Below are 22,970 nucleotides of genomic sequence, written 5' to 3'. Positions count from 1 at the left end.
GCGCTTGTAACAACAGTTGATATGGCAATACAACAGCATATTAACCATCTGCAGGCGATTGTAACAACAGTTGATACGGCAATACAACAGAACGTGATTGTAACAGTCGATACGGCAAGACAACAGCATATTAACCATCTGCAGGCGATTGTAACAACAGTTGATACGGCAAGACAACAGCATATTGACATATGGGAAGAAATCACTACCTATATTAACCTTTTACATGTGATCGTAACAGTTGATATGGCAAGTAAAACAGCATACCAAGAATGTTCCTTCATGTCAAAATTGCACTATTTGGCAGGAGTTCACAAAGACGTTTCTCTGTACCACGCAACTCTTCTTCTATCTAATACATTACATACAAGTAAGTAGTACTATTCTCACCCCAGAATGATTTCGTTAACCTCGACGCCAGACAGCTTGCCCGTGTGCGAGCTGAAATGGGCCTCCGCCATGGCCCTGAGGCGGCGCGCCAACAGGGCTGCCTCGGGGGGCAGCTCAGGCGGCAAGGGGGGCAGGGGGGCCACCAGGGGGGCGGAGGGGAGCACCGTGGGAGGCGCCACATCCCTGCAAAATTAAAATATACACATATATATAGCGGTAAATATAAATTATTCATCTTTACAATGTTGGTCTTTTCATCACAATCTGTCCTTTGTGTTGAGAAAACTTCAAGGATCGTATATTAGCAGCCGATGTGCGACAGCCCCATAGGCAAGGTTCACACAACAATGGTCCCTGCTGGACTTTCGTGAAGTTAGTGAATTAACCTTTTTTTATAAATTCCACATTTACACTAGGGATATAAATGACAAAGGTGAATTTTCACTAATATGAAGAAAAAAAGCCTGAAATTCAATTTTGATAGCCTTTTTCGTAAATTAAGATCAGTCACTTGTAGAATGCTTTGGACTTACTAGTTAAAGATAAAGGATTAAATAAAGTACCTCGAACTGTCGGAGCTGATGGGAGCTTTGTGACTGGAATCAGAAGAACAGTCGGTGCTTCCTTCCACTATGCTATTCTCCATACCAACTGAAACACAAATAAATATATATTAGATTCAATTTGGGAGGCGGATATGGATACAGCTGCCCCGGGAACCATTCATTGGATAACCAACACCTCAGCCATAGGTCGCTCCAAGTGAGTCGCTACGTTTGGAGATATAGCATGGATTCCACGATTCATAAGGTGGGGTTGGTCCAGGTCTTGGGCCGGATCGGAAGAGATCGGTTGAAGGAGACCCTTTCTCTCAACCCAATGCCTTGCACCACAGTGGGATGGATGGATCCATACGTCACTACTAAGGGGTTCCTGTGAGGAGTAATATAATTTTTTTATTATCTAAATTTACCATTTTATTAGATTCTTTCGCGCCCGTCGAACCTTAAGAGGAAGCTACAAGCCAAAAATGAGTATATTCTTGGTATACCATATATTGCAGGTAATAGGCATTAAAATCGCTTGACAAACGGAGTCCAGAAATGGTCGATTTCAAGCACAAAACTGGTTTTTATTTATTTTGTTAATAATTTCATAAAAAAGTAAAAAAGGTAATCAAGTGAAACTGTCACAGATAATCTTGGCTGTTAAAATAAGTTGTTTCCTTTACGCGTTCATACATATTTGAAAAAATATTTTTTTTAGTAGTTTATATTTATATTTTTTATTGAGTAATTTATTTTTTTATTTGTATTCTACTCAAGCGAAACGATAGAAAAACCTTCAATTTATCTAAAGCATATTTTTTGGTATTCATAATGTACACCAATTCGTTATAAAGAATAATCAAAATAGTGATTTAGCATTAAGCTTCACCTTAAGTCTGGTTTAAGGTCGTTTTAACCATACCTAACACCGTCGTAATAAATCAAGTTTTTCACTATTCTGACCTTACGGGCCACATAATATTTACACTGTGATTGTAAGTAAGGGTGTTTAGGTAAAACCCCACAAATCACTTCTGCCAAATATATGTAACAAAATCATTATTTTAAAAGGATGATCAAAACATTAAATACTAATTAAAGTTTCCCGTTAACCTTTTGAACGGTACATATTTTCAAATACCTATGCACGCAATTAAATGTCAAATTATTGCATTCTGGCATGATTTATTGGACAATATAGACAGAACAGATTATTCTCCACAATATGAAAACAAATCCTCGTGTGTTACTCTTAGATGTTTATAAAAACAAAAACATAAAATTTCATACAAAGACGTACCGTATCTTTTGAATGTGGTCCCGCCATTCACTCGGCGTGTGTGTACTTAGGTGAGAGACACAAGTGGGACACCATGATCACTTATCATTTTTAGTTATGGAAAGTTGTGAATGACATACTAGTACTAACGCCATCCGTTGACAAAAATGTAAACTAAACGACTAAAAGCGGCGCACTTGATTATCGATCTTATTTTATGAAATACAATTTTATTTTTGAGAAATTCTTGTAGGTGTCAGCATCGTGATAGTTCTACGAATGTCCAAGTGAGCAAGAAATACATTTATGACGAAAGAGAGCTGGAATATCGGCCGTCAAAGTTTCCGTATCAACTGTTGATACAGCTGCGTGTGAGTATAGACTTTTTGCCGTAACAACAGTTGATACCGGCGCGTGCAAAGAGTTAAACTGTATTGCAACACCTCAGAAACTGTCAATTATTTTTATCATAGCACCCAGAAATTTGATCGATGGCTATATCAAAACTAATAATTTCTAACACTGATATTGATGTATCTCACGATATATCTGACAACATTTTATTGGGCCGAGAAGGATCTAGTTAACGTTATTTTGGTGTAGTTAAATATTTGTCGGGTTGTGCCATTGATATTAGTACCTTTAGCCCTGGCTTCGGCCAATATCTCCCTGACAGTCTGCTTGGTGTTAGCGGGGGAGGCAGCCACGGGGGGCTCTTGATTGTTGACGTTGGGAGTCTCGTCCACAGACGTCTTCCGCTTCTTCTTCGGAAGGCCATCCTTGCCCTCCAGGTCTTTCACCTTGGCCGGTTTCGACTGGAAATTAAAAAAAAATTATATATAGTAGCCCCCGTAATCTAAACCACTACAATTTATTTATTTATTTTTGTAAGAAACAAACAGCTTTATATAATATACAATGATAGATATAAATATACAAGTTAACTGAAGTCAAGCCACAGAAGTTTCTAATGTTAAAGTTCATTAGAAATGAAGTTTTAATATCTTAAAATTAATTTGGTTTTAAAGGAAGGGGAGAGGAAGAGGAAAATAGGAAGAGGATAGGAGATGCTCCCGATACATTCCATACTCTCATATTAATAATCGATCGTACGCATTACTTCATATCGATATTTCTTTAGGTTATTACCAAAAATGTCCATGCTGTAAAATTTTGTATTATATTGTGCACGTATACGAGGAATTGGGGAATTTTTTCGAATGTTTGTTCTACACGAGGGTAGATAAAATAAATCAGATTGTCGGGTTGATCTAGACGGAATATGAAGAATCCGAACCTCCAGTAATTTATTTATTTCTTCATGTTGTAAATAAAACGGTTATACACCATCATATTACAGTAAAGAATACAAATTTGAGGTACATCTTTAAATAGTATATAACAAGGTCGCTATCCGCGTCTGTCTGTTCGTGCACTTAGTTCTTCACTATACAAACGGATTTTGATAGAGTTTTCACTATCATTTAGAGAATTTCTTCCCGAAGGTTTATATACATAATACATGCATATTATATTTGTAGAAAGTAGAGAAAAGTCGATGTTGTGTAATCAAGTTGTAAAAAAATATTTTCGGGTGGTTACATTTCTAATGCTGGCTAAACCTTATAGAGATACATCAAAATAATGTAGTACGGAATTGTATATCTTAAAAAGGCCTACAGAAAAGTCCAAGATGGTATATGTCTATCTCCCAAGGATAACCCCCTGCAATGCTGGGTACATGTAAGCTAGTATAAATATAAAAAGGTTATGGGGGCAGTTTTACTATTTTGTGACATGCATCAAAATATAGTTGGCGCGTTCTGATAGGCACAAGTCCTCGCTTTAAGTCGAGCATAAAAAAGTGAATGGAATCATCCACGAGTATACTCGTCAGGCACAAATCTTTCAAAATAAGTGGGTTAAGTATAGTTCCAGAGATTTATGTTTACTTAAAAATATTTTGTCGGCGGACTTCTAAGGTGTTGAAATCAAGAAATCTCTAAAATCTGAAACATCGGCGGATGCGGGCGGAGTGGGGAAAACACAGAATGTAAACCATTGAAAAAAAAAAGTGTGATTTTGAAGAGAGTTGAATGAGGAGAGTTCTACGAAGTTAGCGAGGGAAAAAAGTTGAATGTGGAGAGAGTTCTACGAAGTTAGCGAGGGAAAAAAGTCGAATGTGGAGAGAGTTCTACGAAGTTAGCGAGGGAAGAGAGTTGAATGTGGAGAGAGTTCTACGAAGTTAGCGAGGGCATATAACATTGGTAAATCAACAGTATTAAATTTGAAAGGAAAGAAGAATAAAATTTTTGTCTATGTAGCATCTACGTAGAGACTAACTTTCGACTATGTAGCAACGACATAGAGACTAATCTTTCGACTATGTAGCATCTGCATAGAGACCAACTTTCGACTATGTAGAATTTCATACTTTGAATCAGAGTGGGATGAGTTAATACATCATCTGAAATAATGAGATCTGTCTTGAAACCAGATTGTAAGTTAGGTTGGTTTGTTACCTTCTTTCCGTCCTCTCCAGATTTGTCAGAATCGGTGACATTGCTGGCCTTGCCGTTCTGCTCGCGCCCGTCTCCATCTGACCGGGCCTGTTTCTCGCCCGTGGACGCGTCCGACTCCCCGTCTGATCCCTCGGAAGACTGGTCCTCGTCACTTCCGCTTGATGACAGGGGGCGCTGAAATATGACAAAAATATGCATTAATTGTTGATTTCGGTAAGGTCATTTTTGGTAAGGTGGATGTTTCAGTAATTGGATTTAGTGAGACCATAGCAACCAACTAAGGAAAAGTGATGGGTAGAAGTCAGTAGAGACGAAGGAAAAGGGAACATGGAAATAACAGCCGATAAACTAGAACTAAGGCCGTTAAAACTAAAACCAAAAATCATAGGGTACGTGGGGCGGCGAGCCAACGGCTGTCAGTTTTTGCCGCGAATCAAAGGGCACTGTACGCCTGCTCGTCATTATGGTTACAGTGGTGTGGACATCGCACTAGAGTTTGGCTACTGTATCCGCAACGGTTACAGTTAATGGTTACGCAGATGAGTAAGATTGAGTAAGATTGTGTAAAAGTATCACACAAAAAAAAAGTGATGAATTAAAAAAGAAAAATGTGGGTAGCAGTTATCCAGGGTAAGTATGTAGGTTATAGCAGAAGTTGTCACCTTGTTAATCCTGCGATGAGTAGGAGGTGAGGAGTCTCCGAGATCCGTGCCCACACCAGTGATGTTCTTGAATTCCAGGGAACCGCTGTTGATGTAAAATCCTCCGCAGACCGTGTCGCATTCCGGTGGGATCATCTCATCGTACTACAATTTAATAAATGCACCATCATTATTAAAAATGAATTTATAATAATGTTGCCAGTACCACTGGTACACATCTAAAAACTACTTTCAATATACTAGCGGAAATCTAAAACAAAGACAATTCGCGACTCTCCACTTGGACGGACTACATCTCTTCACCTTGTTTGCTTACTAGCGTATCGTTTATTCAATATCTCAATCTTAATTGCGAAGTCCCGTCGTAACTTTTGAATTTCTCTAAATTTGTTTGCACGTTCCGTTTCCGTTTTAGAAAACTGCTGCATCCACATTATTAATCTCAAGCAATCCTTACTTTGACTAGATGGCAACAATGACTAGGTCGCAGGCTTTGAAGGTGGTTCTGTTAAAATTCTTTTTTCAAATGTGAAATAGTCGCGTTTAAGTGAACTTTCTTACTAGATTTTTTCAATATTATGGCTAGGAAGTGCCTGCTGAAGAAAGTTTGAAAAAAGAATTGCCATTAACCACTCGGAACATTAGAACGCCAAAAGACGTAACTATGATAATAGCGGTCAAGACATTAGTAGGTCTTTTCACGTAAACGCGCGAGATTTTACAAAAATCGATTTATTTCCATCACTAGTATACGGATTGCCATGATTTAAAAAACAGAGTATCGATAATGAATAACGCTACGCGTCTGTATTCAAGAATATCTATGGAATGTAGAGGTGCATTATCTAAGTCGATTGGATCTGTCATCTTGTTCGTTCATAATTTATTGCGTTTCTAAATAATTTATTAAAAATATTTTAGTTTGGACGGTTAATATTTTGAGGTGACTAATAGTTTTTAATTATATTTCTTCAATATATAAAGTGTTATTTCTTTATGATACTCAGAAAAAAGAACATTTTTCACAGCTTTGAAATAATGGTCAGCGATTTTTACATATTTTTGACGTTTTCAGAAAATGTATATTTAGAAACGCAAATATTTACGTAAAACAAAACAATACGATAGTGAATTTCATAATCTTTCCAAAACATTTTTTAGAATGAGGCTACGTTTCCCAAAACGTGAGTTATGAAGCTTTTAACAAAACTCGTGAATGACACAAAAATTTTCACGTTTTGACAGTTCGCAAAGGAACACAAAGTAAATAAAAGTCTTTTTCTGAGAGGTTAAGATAGTGACTTTTCTTTGGACAAGTTGTACAGTTTATGATATTTATAAACTAATTATTAAGTAGGTACGAATTTAAGTACCTACTGACAAATCTTATGATTTCAGAGGAGATATTGATTTATTAAACAAGAGTAAACTGTTCACAGAACTTTTTTTTGTGATTTGTTTTTGGGGTGTTATGCCGTGTTGCGCTAACTCCTTCTTTAGCCAACGTTTCGGACAGCATTACAGTGTCCATCATCAGGGCAGATGTGTTATTTGAGGTTGTGTTAAAATGTGAGCTTATGTATGAGGTTGTGATACCGTGTTGCCAGCTCCGACCCTCTGAGCTAACATTAACGTATCATTTTATATTTAAAGTGGCACAGAACTACTTTACTAGTAGTGATAATAATAACTAGCAATTAGAAACCCGCTATGTAGGTTTTTTGTTACTAAGCCTACTAAGCCCTGCGGGCGGCTAGTAGTTTGGTCACAAACTTCACGTTCGAAAATGGTTTTGCATACGGTGCGGCGTCAGAAATGTATACGAAGTTGGTTTCTTAAGTTTCAACTCCATATTATCTTTATATCTTTTGCATTCTGCAGTAATAATAATGAATAGTGTAATATTGAGTAGTGTAATAATGAATAGTGTAAACTCCATATTATCTTTATATCTTTTGCATTTTGCAGTAATAATAATGAATAGTGTAATATTGAGTAGTGTAATAATGAATAGTGTTATATTGAATAGTGTAATATTGAATAGTGTAATATTGAATAGTGTAATATTGAATAGTGTAATATTGAATAGTGTAATATTGAATAGTGTAATATTGAATAGTGTAATATTGAAGAGTGTAATATTGAATAGTGTAATAGTGTAATATTGAATAGTATACTCACTCCGTCAGTGTTGTCGATGAAGGAATCGTTCTCATCATAGCCAGCCCCAATGTCGGCATAGTCGTCTTGCTTGCAGCGACCCTTGGAACTACCATAAGTGCTGGTTCCTCCCTGCAACATCATCGAATAGGTACATTCCGTTCACATTCTGACAATAGAGCAAAAGGGAAATATACGACCAAACTGGACCGACTATCAAACCAGCAGAGATAAAGAAAGTTATGCTCTTGGTGTACGGGTAGAAACAAAGGCGGGGACACGCGTTGTGCGTAGATGTGATTTGCAATAGTATGGGTGAATGATGTGGCGACACCCGTTGTGCGTGCGGTTTTTAGCTAATTTCATCTCCCTTGCTTCTATTACCTATGGTTATTAAGAGGAAGCTATAAGCCAAAAATGTGTAAAAAATAATAAATATATCGTCACAAATATTCGTAATAGGCATTAAAATCGCTTGACAAATGGCGTCTGAAACGCTCGATTTCAAGCGCAAAAGTGGGTTTTATTTATTTTGTAAACAATTTTATAAGAAAGCAAAAAAGCTAATCAAAGGGAAACTGTCACAGATAATCTAAGTTAAAATATTGTATTTTTTAATTAGTTTCTTTTATGCATTCATATATCTATATTGAAAAATATATTTTTTCAAAGTAGTTTCCAGTTATATTCTTTATTGAGTAATTCAAAATTTTATTTGTATTCTACTCAACGGAAACGATAGGAAAACCAATTCGTAATAAAGATTAATCTAAAATAATGATTTAGCATTAAGCTTCGCCTTAAGTAAGATAAAACTGATTGCACAGACACAGGCCCAAACATACAAATCTAACGGTTTATCTCTTCAGTGGAAATAACTAACTTCCTAACTAACCATCATGCCGTTTCCCGCAGGGGTGGGCAGAGAGGATGGACCGCCAAACAACTCGGTCTTGGCACACACTCATTGCTTCATTCTCTTCTGTTATTCCGACTCTTGAAATGTCTTCCTTGAGCATACCCTACTTCTTCTACCCCTCGCATTCACATCATTTATTCTGTTTACACTCCTTTCTTAGCTCATCCGCTCTACATGCCCAAATCATCTAAGAATCCATTTTCTAATCATACTCATTACACTTACATCAGCCATTCGTTCTTTGTGAATCTCCACATTTCTCACACGATCATACATGGATTTACACACATACGCCTCAGGAATCTAATTTTCACAGCATTCAGTCTACTTTCGTCCTTCTTCTGCCAGTTCCATGCTTCACTGCCATATACCAGCACTATCGTGGAGTGCTTCGCTTCTTTGGACAATTTTTTGTTAGTGGCAACCACGTTCAATCCTCCATTAATGGAGTTTTCTGCAATTACCCTCCTTTCAATATCTCTATCAGCCTTTCCATCTCTCATACATATACTTCCCAAATACCAAAACTTATCTACCTACTCCAAGTATTCATCATTCTCCGTATATAATTAAACATATTGATTTCTCTTCAGTGGAAATAACCCATACAAAATATATATAACAAAACATATTGATTTCTCTTCAGTGGAAATAACCTATACAAAATATATATAATTAAACAACGATTTCTCTGGCAAGACACGATTATGTGTCACAAGGTAGGTGCGTTTTATACTTACATATTTCTGTTCAAACTGCTTGGCGATTTTCTCAACGTCCTCATCATTGTCAGAGAATGGATCCCTTAGACCGTTGGGGGCTCCAGCCTTCTTCTCCTTCTCCGCTCTTCTGCGGCCCTGGTAACATTAAACCGTAATTGAGCACAAATGAGTAAGAACGACCTGTGAAAAGGACCTTTAGGTCCCCCAGCCGATACATATTTAGTATTCTACATGCCTTAGCTATCATACACAAATGATATGTAATATTACTGTAATTAATTCTCTGTCAAGTTACATTTGTAAAATAATTAATTAAATAATACTGCTCTGTCCGCATTCCAAAAATCTATAAAGTAAAGGACAGGCAATTCGTCGCTGAAAATCTCGCAAGACTGTTTAAATTCACCACCCACAACACGACTGCCAATGTGAAAATTTTGAAGCGCTAACATTTATTTATTTAACGCCCAGAGGGCTTTTACATGGTTGGTAGTATAATTTTAATTTGACAGATACTTTGAAACATAAAAAATAAGAATAAAATTACATTTGATAAAAGGTATGCAACATGTCATACAAACACAAGAAACAAAAACAGAAAATTACAGCTATTTGTAGGTTTACATGATGTAGGAGTATTGTTGAAATAAATGTTTTAAATGATCAACAAAACTTGCCAAGTTGGTATTGAATATGTCAACATCACCCAAGTAATGATTTCCCATGATTTGAAGTCGTTGTATCGGAGAGTGGGCAATGTAGTTACGCTTATGTGTGCTGCTGTAGAATATTGTATTTTGTCGTGTTGTTACTGTGGGTGTATGTATGTTTATAAGTTTCAGGAGTTCACAACAGTCGAATTTAGAGTTAAGTATTTTGAATAAGAACGTTAAATCGTTTATTTTACGTCTATCTTCTAATGTATGTATTTTTAGAGTATTTAATAAGAAATTGTATTTTAAGTCTTCGACAGGGATATTTTAATTTAAAATTTATAAAACGTAGAATTTTTTTTTGTATTCGCTCAATGTTGTTAATGTGAATTTTGTAAGATGGAGACCAAACTACTGAGTTATATTCAATTAGACTTCTTACTAGAGATACGTATAATAGTTTAATGGCTTGTAAAGAATTAAAGTTTTTAGTTGTTCTTAATACGAAGCCTAGTGTTTTCATACCTTTGTTCACAATTTGATGGATATGATTGTAAAACAACATTGTAAAACAGTGTGATAGAAGTGATGCAAGATACACTTGCCCTCAAGGTGCTTCGCGTATGCGTCGAAAATGCACAGGATGAGTTATATATTAGCACTGCACTAATGATTTGCCGTTATGTCTATAAATTAAAAAAAATATAGTAAAAGCCTTAGGGGCGTTAAATAATAAATAAATCTATCTCGCTCATGTCACTGTTTCGGCGGTAAAACCAAGTTTTTTGCACATCGGAATATTTTTTTTTTTTTTTTAAAAGAAAGACAAACATTCCCGGGTTACGAATAACCCAACAATGTTTGAAAATCTCCTACTACCACCACAGAAAGCCGAAAATGTTGCTTGTGTTGTGATGGAGGACTTAGCCAGCCGAGGAATCGAACACGCGACGCTCGGGTGAGACCCAAGCGCTATGCCCACTCAACCACTGACCGGTCAAAACGAATATGAACGACTCATTTGTCCTTTCACCTGTGTCCTCAATTTTTTAAACCATAGCTATTATTAATCTATTGTTCGCCATCAAAGATACTATTAAAAAATAATTTTCTCCAAACATAACTAGCTATTCTGGGGAAACTACTTTCACATTATCCGGTAAGAAGGTACAATTTACAAAAACATAATTTTGCATAAAAACAAGTAAGTTATTAAGAAAATAGAGCTGGCACACGGTAAAAATTATATGTTGACGATCAAGAATTTAATAGAGTTAGTAGATATTAGGAATTAATTATCATAGAATCATAGCTTTTAAAGTCAATTAAGAAATATTATTATAGAAAATTTATATAAAATCTCATATAGTATCAATATGTAATAAACATAAAATAAAGTGATAAACAGTAAATAAACATTTTAAGCTTTGATTTGATAAGGATCACGACAGTTAAGACCATTTGACAAATTAAAAATAATCCCGAGATTATTGCAAATAAAAACAAAGCTTGCAGTCAAACGTTCTTATCAGATTTATCAACCTAACCTAACATTCAAATTAACAAGAATATATTCATACACTACGTCATCACCAGTTATAAGTAAAATGATCGTAAACAAAATTGTATACAAAATGATCATAGGCAAATAATAGTGTCTGTGTATAAGTAAAAAGATTTGATACAATTTACGAGTAATCATTTAATTTACTTGTAGATAATAATAATAATATCTTTATTTAGGAAAGTTTACACATTACAACTATACATACATATTATGGTGTACATTGATTTGTAACTTTTATATTTAAGGTTATAAAATTAACAGAATAATACAAACATAATATTGTGAAGGTAAAAAGAAAATAAAAGTACAGTTGAGGTTTCTCAAATACCGCCTCACTAGGCTAGCCTGTGTTGAGGCAGAATTTTTCGTGTTAGTTCCTAATACCTTTGAACATACCTATACTTGTATTAAAATGTATTCGCTCAATAATGTGGTGACTTCAATAACTGCGAATTTGGGTGAATGCACCGGTGAAGGCCCTATTCTTATTTTTGATCCAAATTTTTACTTTATCTTTGAAATTTTTTTGTGAATCACATTGTTTTATGCTGTCTGGAAGAATGTTGTAGAGTCTCTTCGCAAAGTATTTAAAGTTTCGTTGACCAAACGTAGTAGATAATGTATAGTACACTGCATATCGAATAATACATTTTAATACTTATCGTTATTATATTGAATGCTGGTTTTACAGAGTTTATACTACGCATATTTAAATAACAGTTAAAAATAAATGTACCTAGATAATATATGTAAAAAAAATTATTTTACGATTAAATGAAAATTACGATCTATTTACATGCAATCTTTTGCATATTATCTTTTTGCTTACGATCATTTGTTTATGATCTAAATGTCGATTACCGTCATCACCATGACTAGTTTGTGCTATTCTAACAATATAGAAGGACCACTTTAGCCAAACATACAGAAATACAATACGATTCAAAGGAACACGCTGCCTGGTCCGTCAACTCGATTCCTGATCTGTCTTTTGCTCTAGTAACAGTGTAAAATAATGTAAATACCGCACAAGAGTCTCAACTGCTCCCCACTGTGTGGGGCCAGTGGGACTATAGCATCCACAAATTGAAGGAAGTGGGGAAGGGAAGAAAATGGGAAAGGGGAAGGTTAAGAAGTAACTGGCTAGTCAGATCAGGTCACCGCACACTTCAAGCAGCATTTTGATGTTCATGATATGTTCCTCAATGGTGTTCTTTCGTCAGGGCGATACTGAGAGTATTTCAACTTTTCCCAATTAATAATTACTTCTGTGAATCTGCCTTTACAGGCTTTTCCGTTTTTGAAGCATTTCTCCAAAACAATTCTTTGAATGTGTATTTAAAAAAATATATATCAAACACCACATTGCAAGCATTGAATGTGCAAATTAAACGGATACAAAAAAAAATGTAATTGGACACAATCCTGCCAGCAAAAAAAGTTAATAACAAACAAACTCTTTAGGAATTCAAACAAAAGAAACAAAAAACTGAAAATACAACAATGCAGCAGAAAATCAGAATAATCGATTAAAAAAAAAACTGACCAAATATGAAAGGAAAAAACATGAATTTACAAAAATAACGGTTCTTATACAAGCCTTTAGCAAGGAAAGAACTCGATAGAACAGGCCGCGGCTGCTAAGCGACACGTGTCGTCGTCCTACATTCTGACGACAGCTGCAGTTACAGCGCGGAAGCGTCATCTATCTTTGGCAATGAATACAATACAGTAAGTGTTATTAGAAGGGGAGGAAGACAACGATTTGTTGCTGTAACACCAATATATTTTTTTTAAATTAGAAGATCAGTCCTACTAATATATTTGAAACATTGATAGAAAGGCACTTAAATGAGGATGAGAAAATATTCAGTAGATTGTTGCCAGTTGAATAAAAAGGCACTTGAATGAGGATGAGAAAATATTCAGTAGATTGTTGCCAGTTGAATAAAAAGGCACTTGAATGAGGATGAGAAAATATTCAGTAGATTGTTGCCAGTTGAATAAAAAGGCACTTGAATGAGAATAAGAAAATATTCAGTAGATTGTTGCCAGTTGAATAAAAAGGCACTTAAATGAGGATGAGAAAATATTCAGGAGATTGTTGCCAGTTGAATAAAAAGGCACTTGAATGAGAATAAGAAAATATTCAGTAGATTGTTGCCAGTTGAATAAAAAGGCACTTAAAATGAGGATGAGAAAATATTCAGTAGATTGTTGCCAGTTGAATAAAAAGGCACTTAAATGAGGATGAGAAAATATTCACTAGATTGTCGCCAGTTGAATAAAAAGGCACTAATGAGGATGAGAAAATATTAAGGAGGTTGTTGAAGTGCACCCAAATAAAATATTGCCGTCAGTAGCATGCTTCGAAAGTCTAAACTTTAGTACTAGAACCAGTACATTCTCTAATAGGCAGTCAAAATTCACGTAAATTTGCAAGCAAAGCCAGCAATAAAAGTACTTATGGGTTCAGTAGAAAACCATAAACAATGCAAAATACCGGCACATGACCAAGTTCAATGACAAATGCTTATATGAAGTAATAAACAAACTTATCAGCGATATAAATTCTTGCTTACTTTTACAGGAGGTCAAGGATCCCACAATCGGTCAGGTCAGCAAAACAAATTCTAGTTTGCCAACACGTCAGCAAAAAAAGATATGCTGACAGATAGGAAGTAGCTGAGAATGGCCAATAGGAAATTTAGCTATAGTCATGAACAAGGTAAGATAATCAATCTTGCAGAAAAAAATCATGTGTAGAAATGTTGTTGTGTCGAAAGTGGATTGTATTTAATTAGGTACCTCAAAATAACCTGTTGAAGTTCGGAGCATAAAATAGAAAAATATTAGTGGAACCTAACTTTTTATTAGCTTAAAGGATTCTGATTTTGTTTTTCATACATTTCAGGAAGCATTAAGATCAAAATTGCATGGAAAATTATTCTAATAAGTAATTATGACTTTACCTGGCCAGTGAAGGAATAAATTCACAAGCATGAATTTAACTGGCAACATTTTTTGGTGAATTTTGGCACCGTTTCCGCCAGTAACGTCACTTCTTGAATTCTGGCCGTTTGGGGGCGACGGGGATTCGATTATGTACATAATCAAAGTGATTGATTTGCTTTTTTAACTTTTGGGCAATCCTTGTTGTTAAGGATGATTGTGCCGCGTGCCATTTTTATATTTTATGTTTTCAAAATGAGTATTTTCTTTTCGTTTTTAATTTTTGCTTATCCCTTGTGAATCGAAAGCCATCTGCCGCTGGAGATGATGAAGTACCTATTTAATTATCACGCGGATGCCTTATTTGTGGGCCCCCTCGGTGGAAAAGGCCTCGACGTGTCCCATCTACCAACACGTTGGCAAAAAGATGATCCTTTTCCCAATAATAGCATAATCTTTGCCTTACCCCACTTTAACCTGAGAGGGTCTCAATAGCCCAGGAAATAATTTATATATGACATTTAATACCCCAACACTTTCATATGTTATATTTGGCGCCCCATCGTGTTATATTTAGCGCCCACCGTGCCTTACTATGTTATACGCTTACATGTTCTCCAGAAAACTATCGGCGTTCCACTGATTAAAATATAATTATTTGCGTATAGTTTTTGCAACCCTTTCAGCATGGATTATTATTATGATTTTGTGTTGAAGACATAACAAAATATGCAAAGGTAAAAGCCGTGGAGCCAATGACCTTGCAGTTATTTTTTCTGAAGGCGGGGTAATTTCTAATTTAATTCTCCCGAACCCATAGGAAGCCGAAGATAAGGCCTAAGTACAGAAAACACAAGATTTAAAATTAAAAATAAATACTAGATGAGTTAACCATTTCAAACCATATGTATATTTGAAAATACATAAGATTTCAGTATTTTTCCTCCCTATCTAAAGTGGTTATGCCATTTACACAATACACCTCTCATTTGCACGCAAATACAAAACCTCTGTACATTGTATGTATGTATGGAAAAATTACTACTTCTTTCTAACATACAAAACTAACTTATTGAATTTCTTAGCGTGACATATTTCAAACATACTTTCACTTCATTTTTCAAAACTTCTATGTATTAACAGTCAATTACAATTCGTGAGCATATTATAATTCTTGATTGCAATTTATTTTTTTCTCTCCACACACTATCTTCCTTTTATAACTATTACCTATTCATAAATGAATAGGTAATAATTACCTTCATTTGACCGGTCGGTGGCCGAGTTGACATCGCGCTTGGGTCCCACTCGAGCGTAGTGTGTTCAATTCCTCGGCTGGCTAAGTCCTCCATCAAAACACAAGCAACATTTTCAGCTTACTGTGGTGGTAGTAGGAGATTTTCAAATATTGTCAAGTTATTCGTAACCCGGGAATGTTTGTCTTTCTCTTAAAAAAAAAAAAAAAAAACTTTAATTTAACTTCAGTGATTTTAACTTAAAATCATTAGTTAAATTTTCAGAACAATCTCAGGCGAAATTACGTAATGATATTTTACGGACATACGCAATACGTACTACAACTATGTAATAACGAAAAATATCCTTAACTGTATCTTATTGAACTATGTATGTCTTAATAAGTAAATAAATACTCTTCTATTATTTTGACTCTTGACATGGCCCGACTCGAGTATCTGATTCACTTGATTGTGCTATGTCTTCCTTGGGAGTCCCCGACTTCTGCTACCATTTGCATTCGCATCATATATTCTCCTAACACTCCTTTCTTAGCTTATTCGCTCTACATGCCCAAACCATCAAGCAACAATGTTCTAAAATAATTATCTTCGTTCCTTTCTCCTCCTGTTCCACAATATTCCCCTATAGGGGATGCCATAGCCCCACAGACTCTGATATATTCAAATTTGATGTGTTATCGAAATAAATAAAAATATGATAATGTATAATAACATTCAATTATAGAATAATTATTCTCCTTTTAATCCCAACCTCATCCCCCATTTCTAATTTACTTGAAGTGATTTTAGACATGTGCGGTGACCAGATCTGAATAGTGGGAATACCCTATGGGAAATGCTATAATCCGACAAGCTCCAGGCAGTGAAACTATTGCGTTTTATTTATATTAAAAAAAATTATGATAATGCAAATTTTATCATCCACTTCATACATCTTATAATCTATTAAATAAATAATAATTATAAAATCTAATTAGCAGATGATATAATGAATTATTTTTTATTATTTGCTGTGTTCGATTTGATGCCACCATTGTCGACTGACGACCTCATATTCAATAATAGACATTGCGGGGTCAATCACCCCAGCATTGCCTTTACTTGCAAACATATCGTAATGGAATTGTACAGTTAGAAAATTGTACATAGTTAGTTTAACGAAGACTGAATAAATAATATACAGAAAAGACTTCGAAGTTATCGTAAAGTTGTGTCTAGGATAAATAAATTGGCACCCGCTGAGAATAATGAACAACTACAAACAATATCTAATTAATTATTAGATATTCGAGTACCTAGATACCGACTCCTTATAAAAGAGAAAAAGGGTGAATTACGAAAAGTAAATGCACATGTTAAATCAGTGATTAAAATGAAAACTGTATGTAAACATAGCATTCTGACCACAGAGTATAAAGTTGTATGTGATATTGTAATTTGAATTGAATGCGCAGAAGGCCTTGCGCAACTTCACTCTCCCGCCTTATTGCATGAGAATATCCCGACCCCGTGGAATAAAAAGGTTTCACCTGACAAAGCAATGCGATACAATAATGTGCACTAGAGAAGGTTACTTTAAAGTTCGTTATCCCATAACATTGCTCTGTCGGATGGAACCTTGTCATTAGAAGTGAGTCGTTCGCGAACGAGTCGGCTCAGTGAACCGGATCTTTACACCGATCCGTAAGATCCGGTTCCCAAATCATCCGCTCACTCGTTCGCGGATCGGTAGTGACTCACCCGTTCGGGAACGGTGAGCCGGTGACCCGGTGACCCGGTGATCCGCTTCACTCGTTCGCGAACGAAGAGCCGGTGAGCCGGTGACCCGGTGACCCGCTTCAGTCGTTCGCGAACGGTGAGCCGGTGAGCAGGTGACCCGCCAGACCCGAAGAGCCGACTCACCCGTTCGCGAACGAAGATCCGCATACATCGTTCAACGGATCTCACGGCTCGCGGGTCACTACTGACGTACTGACCGGATTGATCATATATATGACATAATAATACTGGTATTCCCGCTTGCATAACATTTTAGTTGTTGTGTCGGCACTTATTTAGTTTATTATAACAGGAACAAGGAAGAGTTATATTATGTTCATGGTTTATTTTCAGTTAATCATTGATATCGAAATAATCGTAAAAAAGTAATGTTGGCATTGAGTACTTACATGAACGACGTTTAGCTATCATTCTCACACCGAAGTATTTTGTTTCACAACACAATTTTTATATTATTATTGCACTTATTTGGGACAGAATTAATTTAAAATAGATTTAAGTTTATTTTCATTGTTCTATATTTTGATTCCATTCACCAATTGATTTTTTTAAACTTAATTTGAAGAAATTTTTTCAATATTATTGATATAGATTATAGATTTTAATTTAAAAATAACACATCTGACAATTTTTGTGGCCGCAGAAAAATGATTCCAAATTTCACTCTTTTTTCTTGTGGAAATCATGGTAAATTTAAATTAAAGCTATTAAAAAGTTCGTAATTATGTTTTCCGGGTAAAAAAAAACTAAAAAGCGATAAGAAACGTGATTCAACGATTACCGTACGATTGAAGTTTGACGTTTTGTACCAAAAACCTAACAAAACAAAAGATTTCTCGATTTCATTTTTTCATTCTAATAAAAGGGTATTCCAATAAAATTGGGAATCCCCTTTGAATGTAATCATAAATATACGATATATTGATCGATTTTTCTGGGCAAAATTTTGTCTTCGAAATATATAATATTCCCAAAGAAGCAAAAATGTCGGAATGTTTCCTCACGATAGCAAGGTCCCATCTGACGAAGCGCAGTCCTGAGAAATGACCTTTAAAGCATTTATCTTTTCAGCTCATTCTTCCGGAGGGAGCTTTGTCAGACGCAACCTGTTATGAAACATCATAAAACCCTAAAAATATTTTAAGTGCAACTTTTATAAAAGAAAAATGAAATCTCATGGTTTCATGTTTAAATACTTTTATTTTATAAGCAATAATTATTAGCCTAAAACACTCATCCACATTGAAAAATCTCCTGATAAAAGATACATGACACATCTCTTATCCGTGAAATAATTCAATATATACTAGTGTTTCAGGCTAATAATTATTGCTTATAAAATAATTGTTACCCTTTGTGCTATGCATAAAAAATCTTGTCTTAAATATTAGTTTACCAAAAAAAAATAATAAATACTTTTAATTTCACCAAAACATAAAAATAGCACATTGTATAATAAACGATCCAATTTGATTTCGGTCACAATGTACAATTAAAATAAATTTCACTAGCGAATCTTAAACATCTTAGGACACTGTAGAGTGTAGAACACATGTCGATTTCAATATCTGTACCATTGTATAATATCGACGACTACACGTATGTATTCTTTTATCGCGAAGAACTTTGTTTTTATTTTATTTATGGAGGGGGGAGGGGGGGGGGTTCAATCGAGCCGGTTCACTGAAGCGGATCTTTCAGGTGAACGGGACCCAGTGAACCGGCTCCCTCAACTGAGCCGCTTCGCCCATCTCTACTTGTCATTTTCTAAGGGTTCGATCCAAATAAATACAAGGGATAGTAGACCGCGAAATTGAAGACGCGAAAAAGTGCGATCCTTGCGGCACGAATGAGAACTACAGAGATAATACTGTAGTATTTTATTGTTTTCTATGGACGGTACGTTAGTTTCGATCCGCTCTGATAGATGGCACTATTTAAAATAACAGCTTATTCTACATGGAACACTCGACCGCGAAATTGAAGATGCAAGAGAAATGCGATCCTTGCGAAACAGATGAGAACTACAAAAATAATATTTGAGACTTTTTTGTATTTCTATGAACGGTTCGTTAGTTTCGAACCGCTCCGATATTTAAAAAAAAAAAACACTTTTATGCACGGGAATTGCACTAGTTACTAACTTTGAATTCAGAAAAATAATTACGATATACATGACAAGTAAACGAAGGCACTTCGCAAAAAAAATTTAAAAATTGTATGATACGATTTGCGATGGTGGCGAATATTGCTGTCTTTTTATACGGTCGATATAAAACGTTAATAATCATTATTTCATTATCTATCGGCAAGTGTTTTAAATAAGTTTGATAAAAAATACTTTAGATATATAAATCGTTTCGTTACGAATCAACAAATAAGTGCGCCTAATAAAGCTGATGTGTTCGTTTTTTATAAATGAAAGTAAACGTTTTGCATTTTTTTATATTATTGAAAATTAATGATTTTTTTGTTTTATTAGGGGCAGTCTACATCAATGGGGGCAGTCAAACATTGCATGCATTCCCCAAAATAAATTTAAAAGGGACATTTTCAAAATCCGCAAAAAACGTTTTGACAGATGCATCCTAAAATTATACAAAAGAAACCAAAAACAACAATATAACAGTATTTCAGATGTTAGCATCTGTCCCATTTATGTATCAAAAGTATAAACATAACTATACGGTACAAAGACGTAACCAAATATGAATAGTCATGTTCTTTCCACCTTCTGCTAGACTTCCACATCTCCCATGTACCTTCAGATTTACAAAATACCACAAATGGAGATGTCAGATGCCATAATCCCACTGGCTCCTGGCACCTGGCACTCTAGTGCGATATTCACGTAAAAAACCGTTTCAAGGTTTGTAAAGACACAAAATAATAAAGATATGACAAAAGCGAAACGTTATTCAATAAAAAAACGTCTATAAATTCGTCAAAGAAAAAGAACCGCGAAACAAAACGTTCTTCATTCAAATTTAAAAAAAAAGAAGAAAAGTCTTCAATTATTTCGTCAGAGAAAAAGTACCGCGCGAAACAAAAGCGTGCGATTTACATAACAATGTATTTACGATGGCCGCGATACAGAACAAAACATTATTTATGCAGAGCGAAAATAAAAAACCCGCCCCGCCCGCTTACCCATCGCACAATCCACAAGTGTACGCGTATTCAGATCATACGCGAAACGCGGCGACAAAATGAAGAAAGTGTGTCTGAAATCGTCCACTGATCTTATGTCCAGCTCAAATCTCGAAACAATCCCCTCCTGCATCACGAAACAACGGCTTAAGTGCAGTTATCCTCAAAACAACACCGCGTACCTACTTAAATTATCATAATCACGGCGGAGCTATTTTTAATTGCTCTCAAAAATAAGTCTCGTAATGGCAATCATACAAAAAGGCATAATTTTTGCAAGCCTTTTGTAATGCAAGCCACAATAACCAAAGTGCAGCGGTCTGCCAGTAATATGTTAAAATAAACAACATATATCATGGCTAAGCTATTTTTAATTAGTCAACCGGATAAATCTATATCTAATCTTGGTGTAAAAATTAGGGCGATACATTATTAGTGTAATAATTTATTATTGAAAACGGTTCGTTATGTATTGCACATGTCTGCTAAGTACACCACGCATACGTATAAAAGAGTACATCACGTGACATCTGTCATTGCAATGTTAAATTGTAATATCAATCAAGTAATTAAATACATTATAATGTCGGTTCTAATGTCAATAGTAGCTGATCAGAATCCAATGTTACAGTAATGCTAGGCTCGAAGTTGCATGACACTTTCAACGGGCATTATGTAGGTATATACATTCTGCATACAGCTGGTACAACAATGCCGACATTGTATATAAGTACAAGATCGGTTTAGTAGTAAATAAGAAAAATAGATAATGATTATTACGATAATGCAAAAGAATACCAGAAGGGCTTGCGGGAATAGTGCTACGTGCGGCCGAAGACCATTGGTATTATTTATAAGGGACGGGGTTAGCCTAGGTCGCGGAGTTGTCCGAACTCTAAGCAAATAAGATCGATCTCGCCATAAAAGGGAATGTCGAGACACGTCCATTAATCTCCAATCAAGTCGGGAACGTCTCGGGAGAACTTGAGAAGCTGTCGATCGACTGATGAGAGCCCATAGTCGCACCTGTCAAGCGGCCGACACCTCCCCGTAACGCGAAAACTGAATTCATCCGCTGCAAACATGGCGACCGCACACTATAATCCTTCCACCACCTAATTATCGTCAAATAAAATTCCTCCGTACGGTGACAAGCCCTAAAATCGAAATTCGCCGAAGGGCTGCCAGCCCAATGTTGAGGATTCTAAATTTCAGCTAGGCAGTCACAATTTTCAAACGGCGACGCTGACATTAGCACGAATAACTTCGAACATTATTAGAGAATGAAAAATTCACTTCTCTTGCACAAATCGTGACCATTTTCTGTGATAACTTACCTCTTCAGCTCTGACTAGTTCCTTGTAGTTGAATTCGGGGCATTCTTTCTCGTTAGACTCGAACAGATCCAACGCAATTCTGATGGTTTTTGTCACTTTTTGTTTTGTCTTCTTCGAGCCATCCACTGTTATTAGATTAGCACGTTTTTGATCAGACATTATACACAATTTTTGCCGGCAAATATGATTTTGACACACAACAACACACTCCACATTTTCAAACCGTCCAGCACATTTCTTCCATATTGAAATTTATTGTTTGGGTTGCGCGCGCACCGCGAAAAGAGACTTCATTACATAATAGAATCTGCTATTCACAGATGGCAGCAGCCGGTAATAGTTCTCTATTCTGTTCCTGACCAGCTGGGTACCGTTTAGTAATCTGTATTGGTAAGTGCCCACGCATTACACAGCTTCTTTACTGATTGCGCAATTAGTGTTCTATTATTCCGAAAGATGTCATTACTTTCGATTTACGATTTTACGAAATATGTAAAAAAAGCTGATTATATTAAAAAATATTATTAGAGTGGTTTATTTATGGTTATAATCATAACAAAGCCAGTAGAATCCTAATCTCGAACGGAAACAGATATTACATGCACAGAAAAAAAACTTTCTACCGATCATCCATTTGTATAGGCTTTTTGATTTTTAATGATAATCTTAGATGAAACAAAAGGTCTTTGCTGATAATACGGAAAGGCTACCAAAATAAAAAATGTTTTTATTTTATTTTTATAATAAAATAAACAAATTCTGTATAAAAAAATAGCTAACTTGTTATGTTCTTCATTAATTTTGATAAAACTCTACGCTGATATTTTACAGTAGGCATTTAATACTGATGACCTTCTGGAGACGGGAGACAGTCCTATATTTGCAATTTTTTTTCAAATATTTTTCCCGTCTTCGTTATTTTTATTCAATTCTTTGTATATATTCTGTTTGACGACTTCCGTGGTCGAGGGGTAAGGTTCTCGACTCTCGACTAGCAAGTTAGAGGTCGCAGGTTCAAATCCCGGCGTGCGAATCTAAATTTGAATTGATTAATTTGTGTTATTTCACAAA

The 22,970-nt window shown here is 35.5% G+C and overlaps 1 protein-coding gene across 1 annotated transcript in view; it reads right to left on the bottom strand.

Annotated features, from left to right (window-relative positions):
• The window catches only part of LOC149413562 (uncharacterized), a 39,747-nt gene extending 17,621 nt beyond the window's left edge, over positions 1-22,126 (bottom strand). The window contains exons 1-8 of the mRNA XM_089644390.1: positions 21,900-22,126; positions 9,221-9,337; positions 7,583-7,693; positions 5,402-5,545; positions 4,740-4,913; positions 2,858-3,032; positions 954-1,041; positions 391-573 (exon numbers count right to left, since the gene is read on the bottom strand). Coding sequence (XP_089500516.1) covers positions 391-573; positions 954-1,041; positions 2,858-3,032; positions 4,740-4,913; positions 5,402-5,545; positions 7,583-7,693; positions 9,221-9,337; positions 21,900-22,058 — 1,151 coding nt within the window. The 5' untranslated portion in view covers positions 22,059-22,126. The remainder of the gene's footprint in view (positions 1-390; positions 574-953; positions 1,042-2,857; positions 3,033-4,739; positions 4,914-5,401; positions 5,546-7,582; positions 7,694-9,220; positions 9,338-21,899) is intronic.
• Between the last annotated feature and the right edge of the window lie 844 nt (positions 22,127-22,970).

The sequence above is a fragment of the Hesperophylax consimilis genome, chromosome 21, assembly GCF_061612785.1.
Source record: "Hesperophylax consimilis isolate HC1 chromosome 21, BYU_Hcon_1.0, whole genome shotgun sequence".
Taxonomy (NCBI): domain Eukaryota; kingdom Metazoa; phylum Arthropoda; class Insecta; order Trichoptera; family Limnephilidae; genus Hesperophylax; species Hesperophylax consimilis.
The sequence above is the reverse complement of the archived record's forward strand: the minus strand, read 5'-3'. Positions and strand labels throughout refer to the sequence as shown.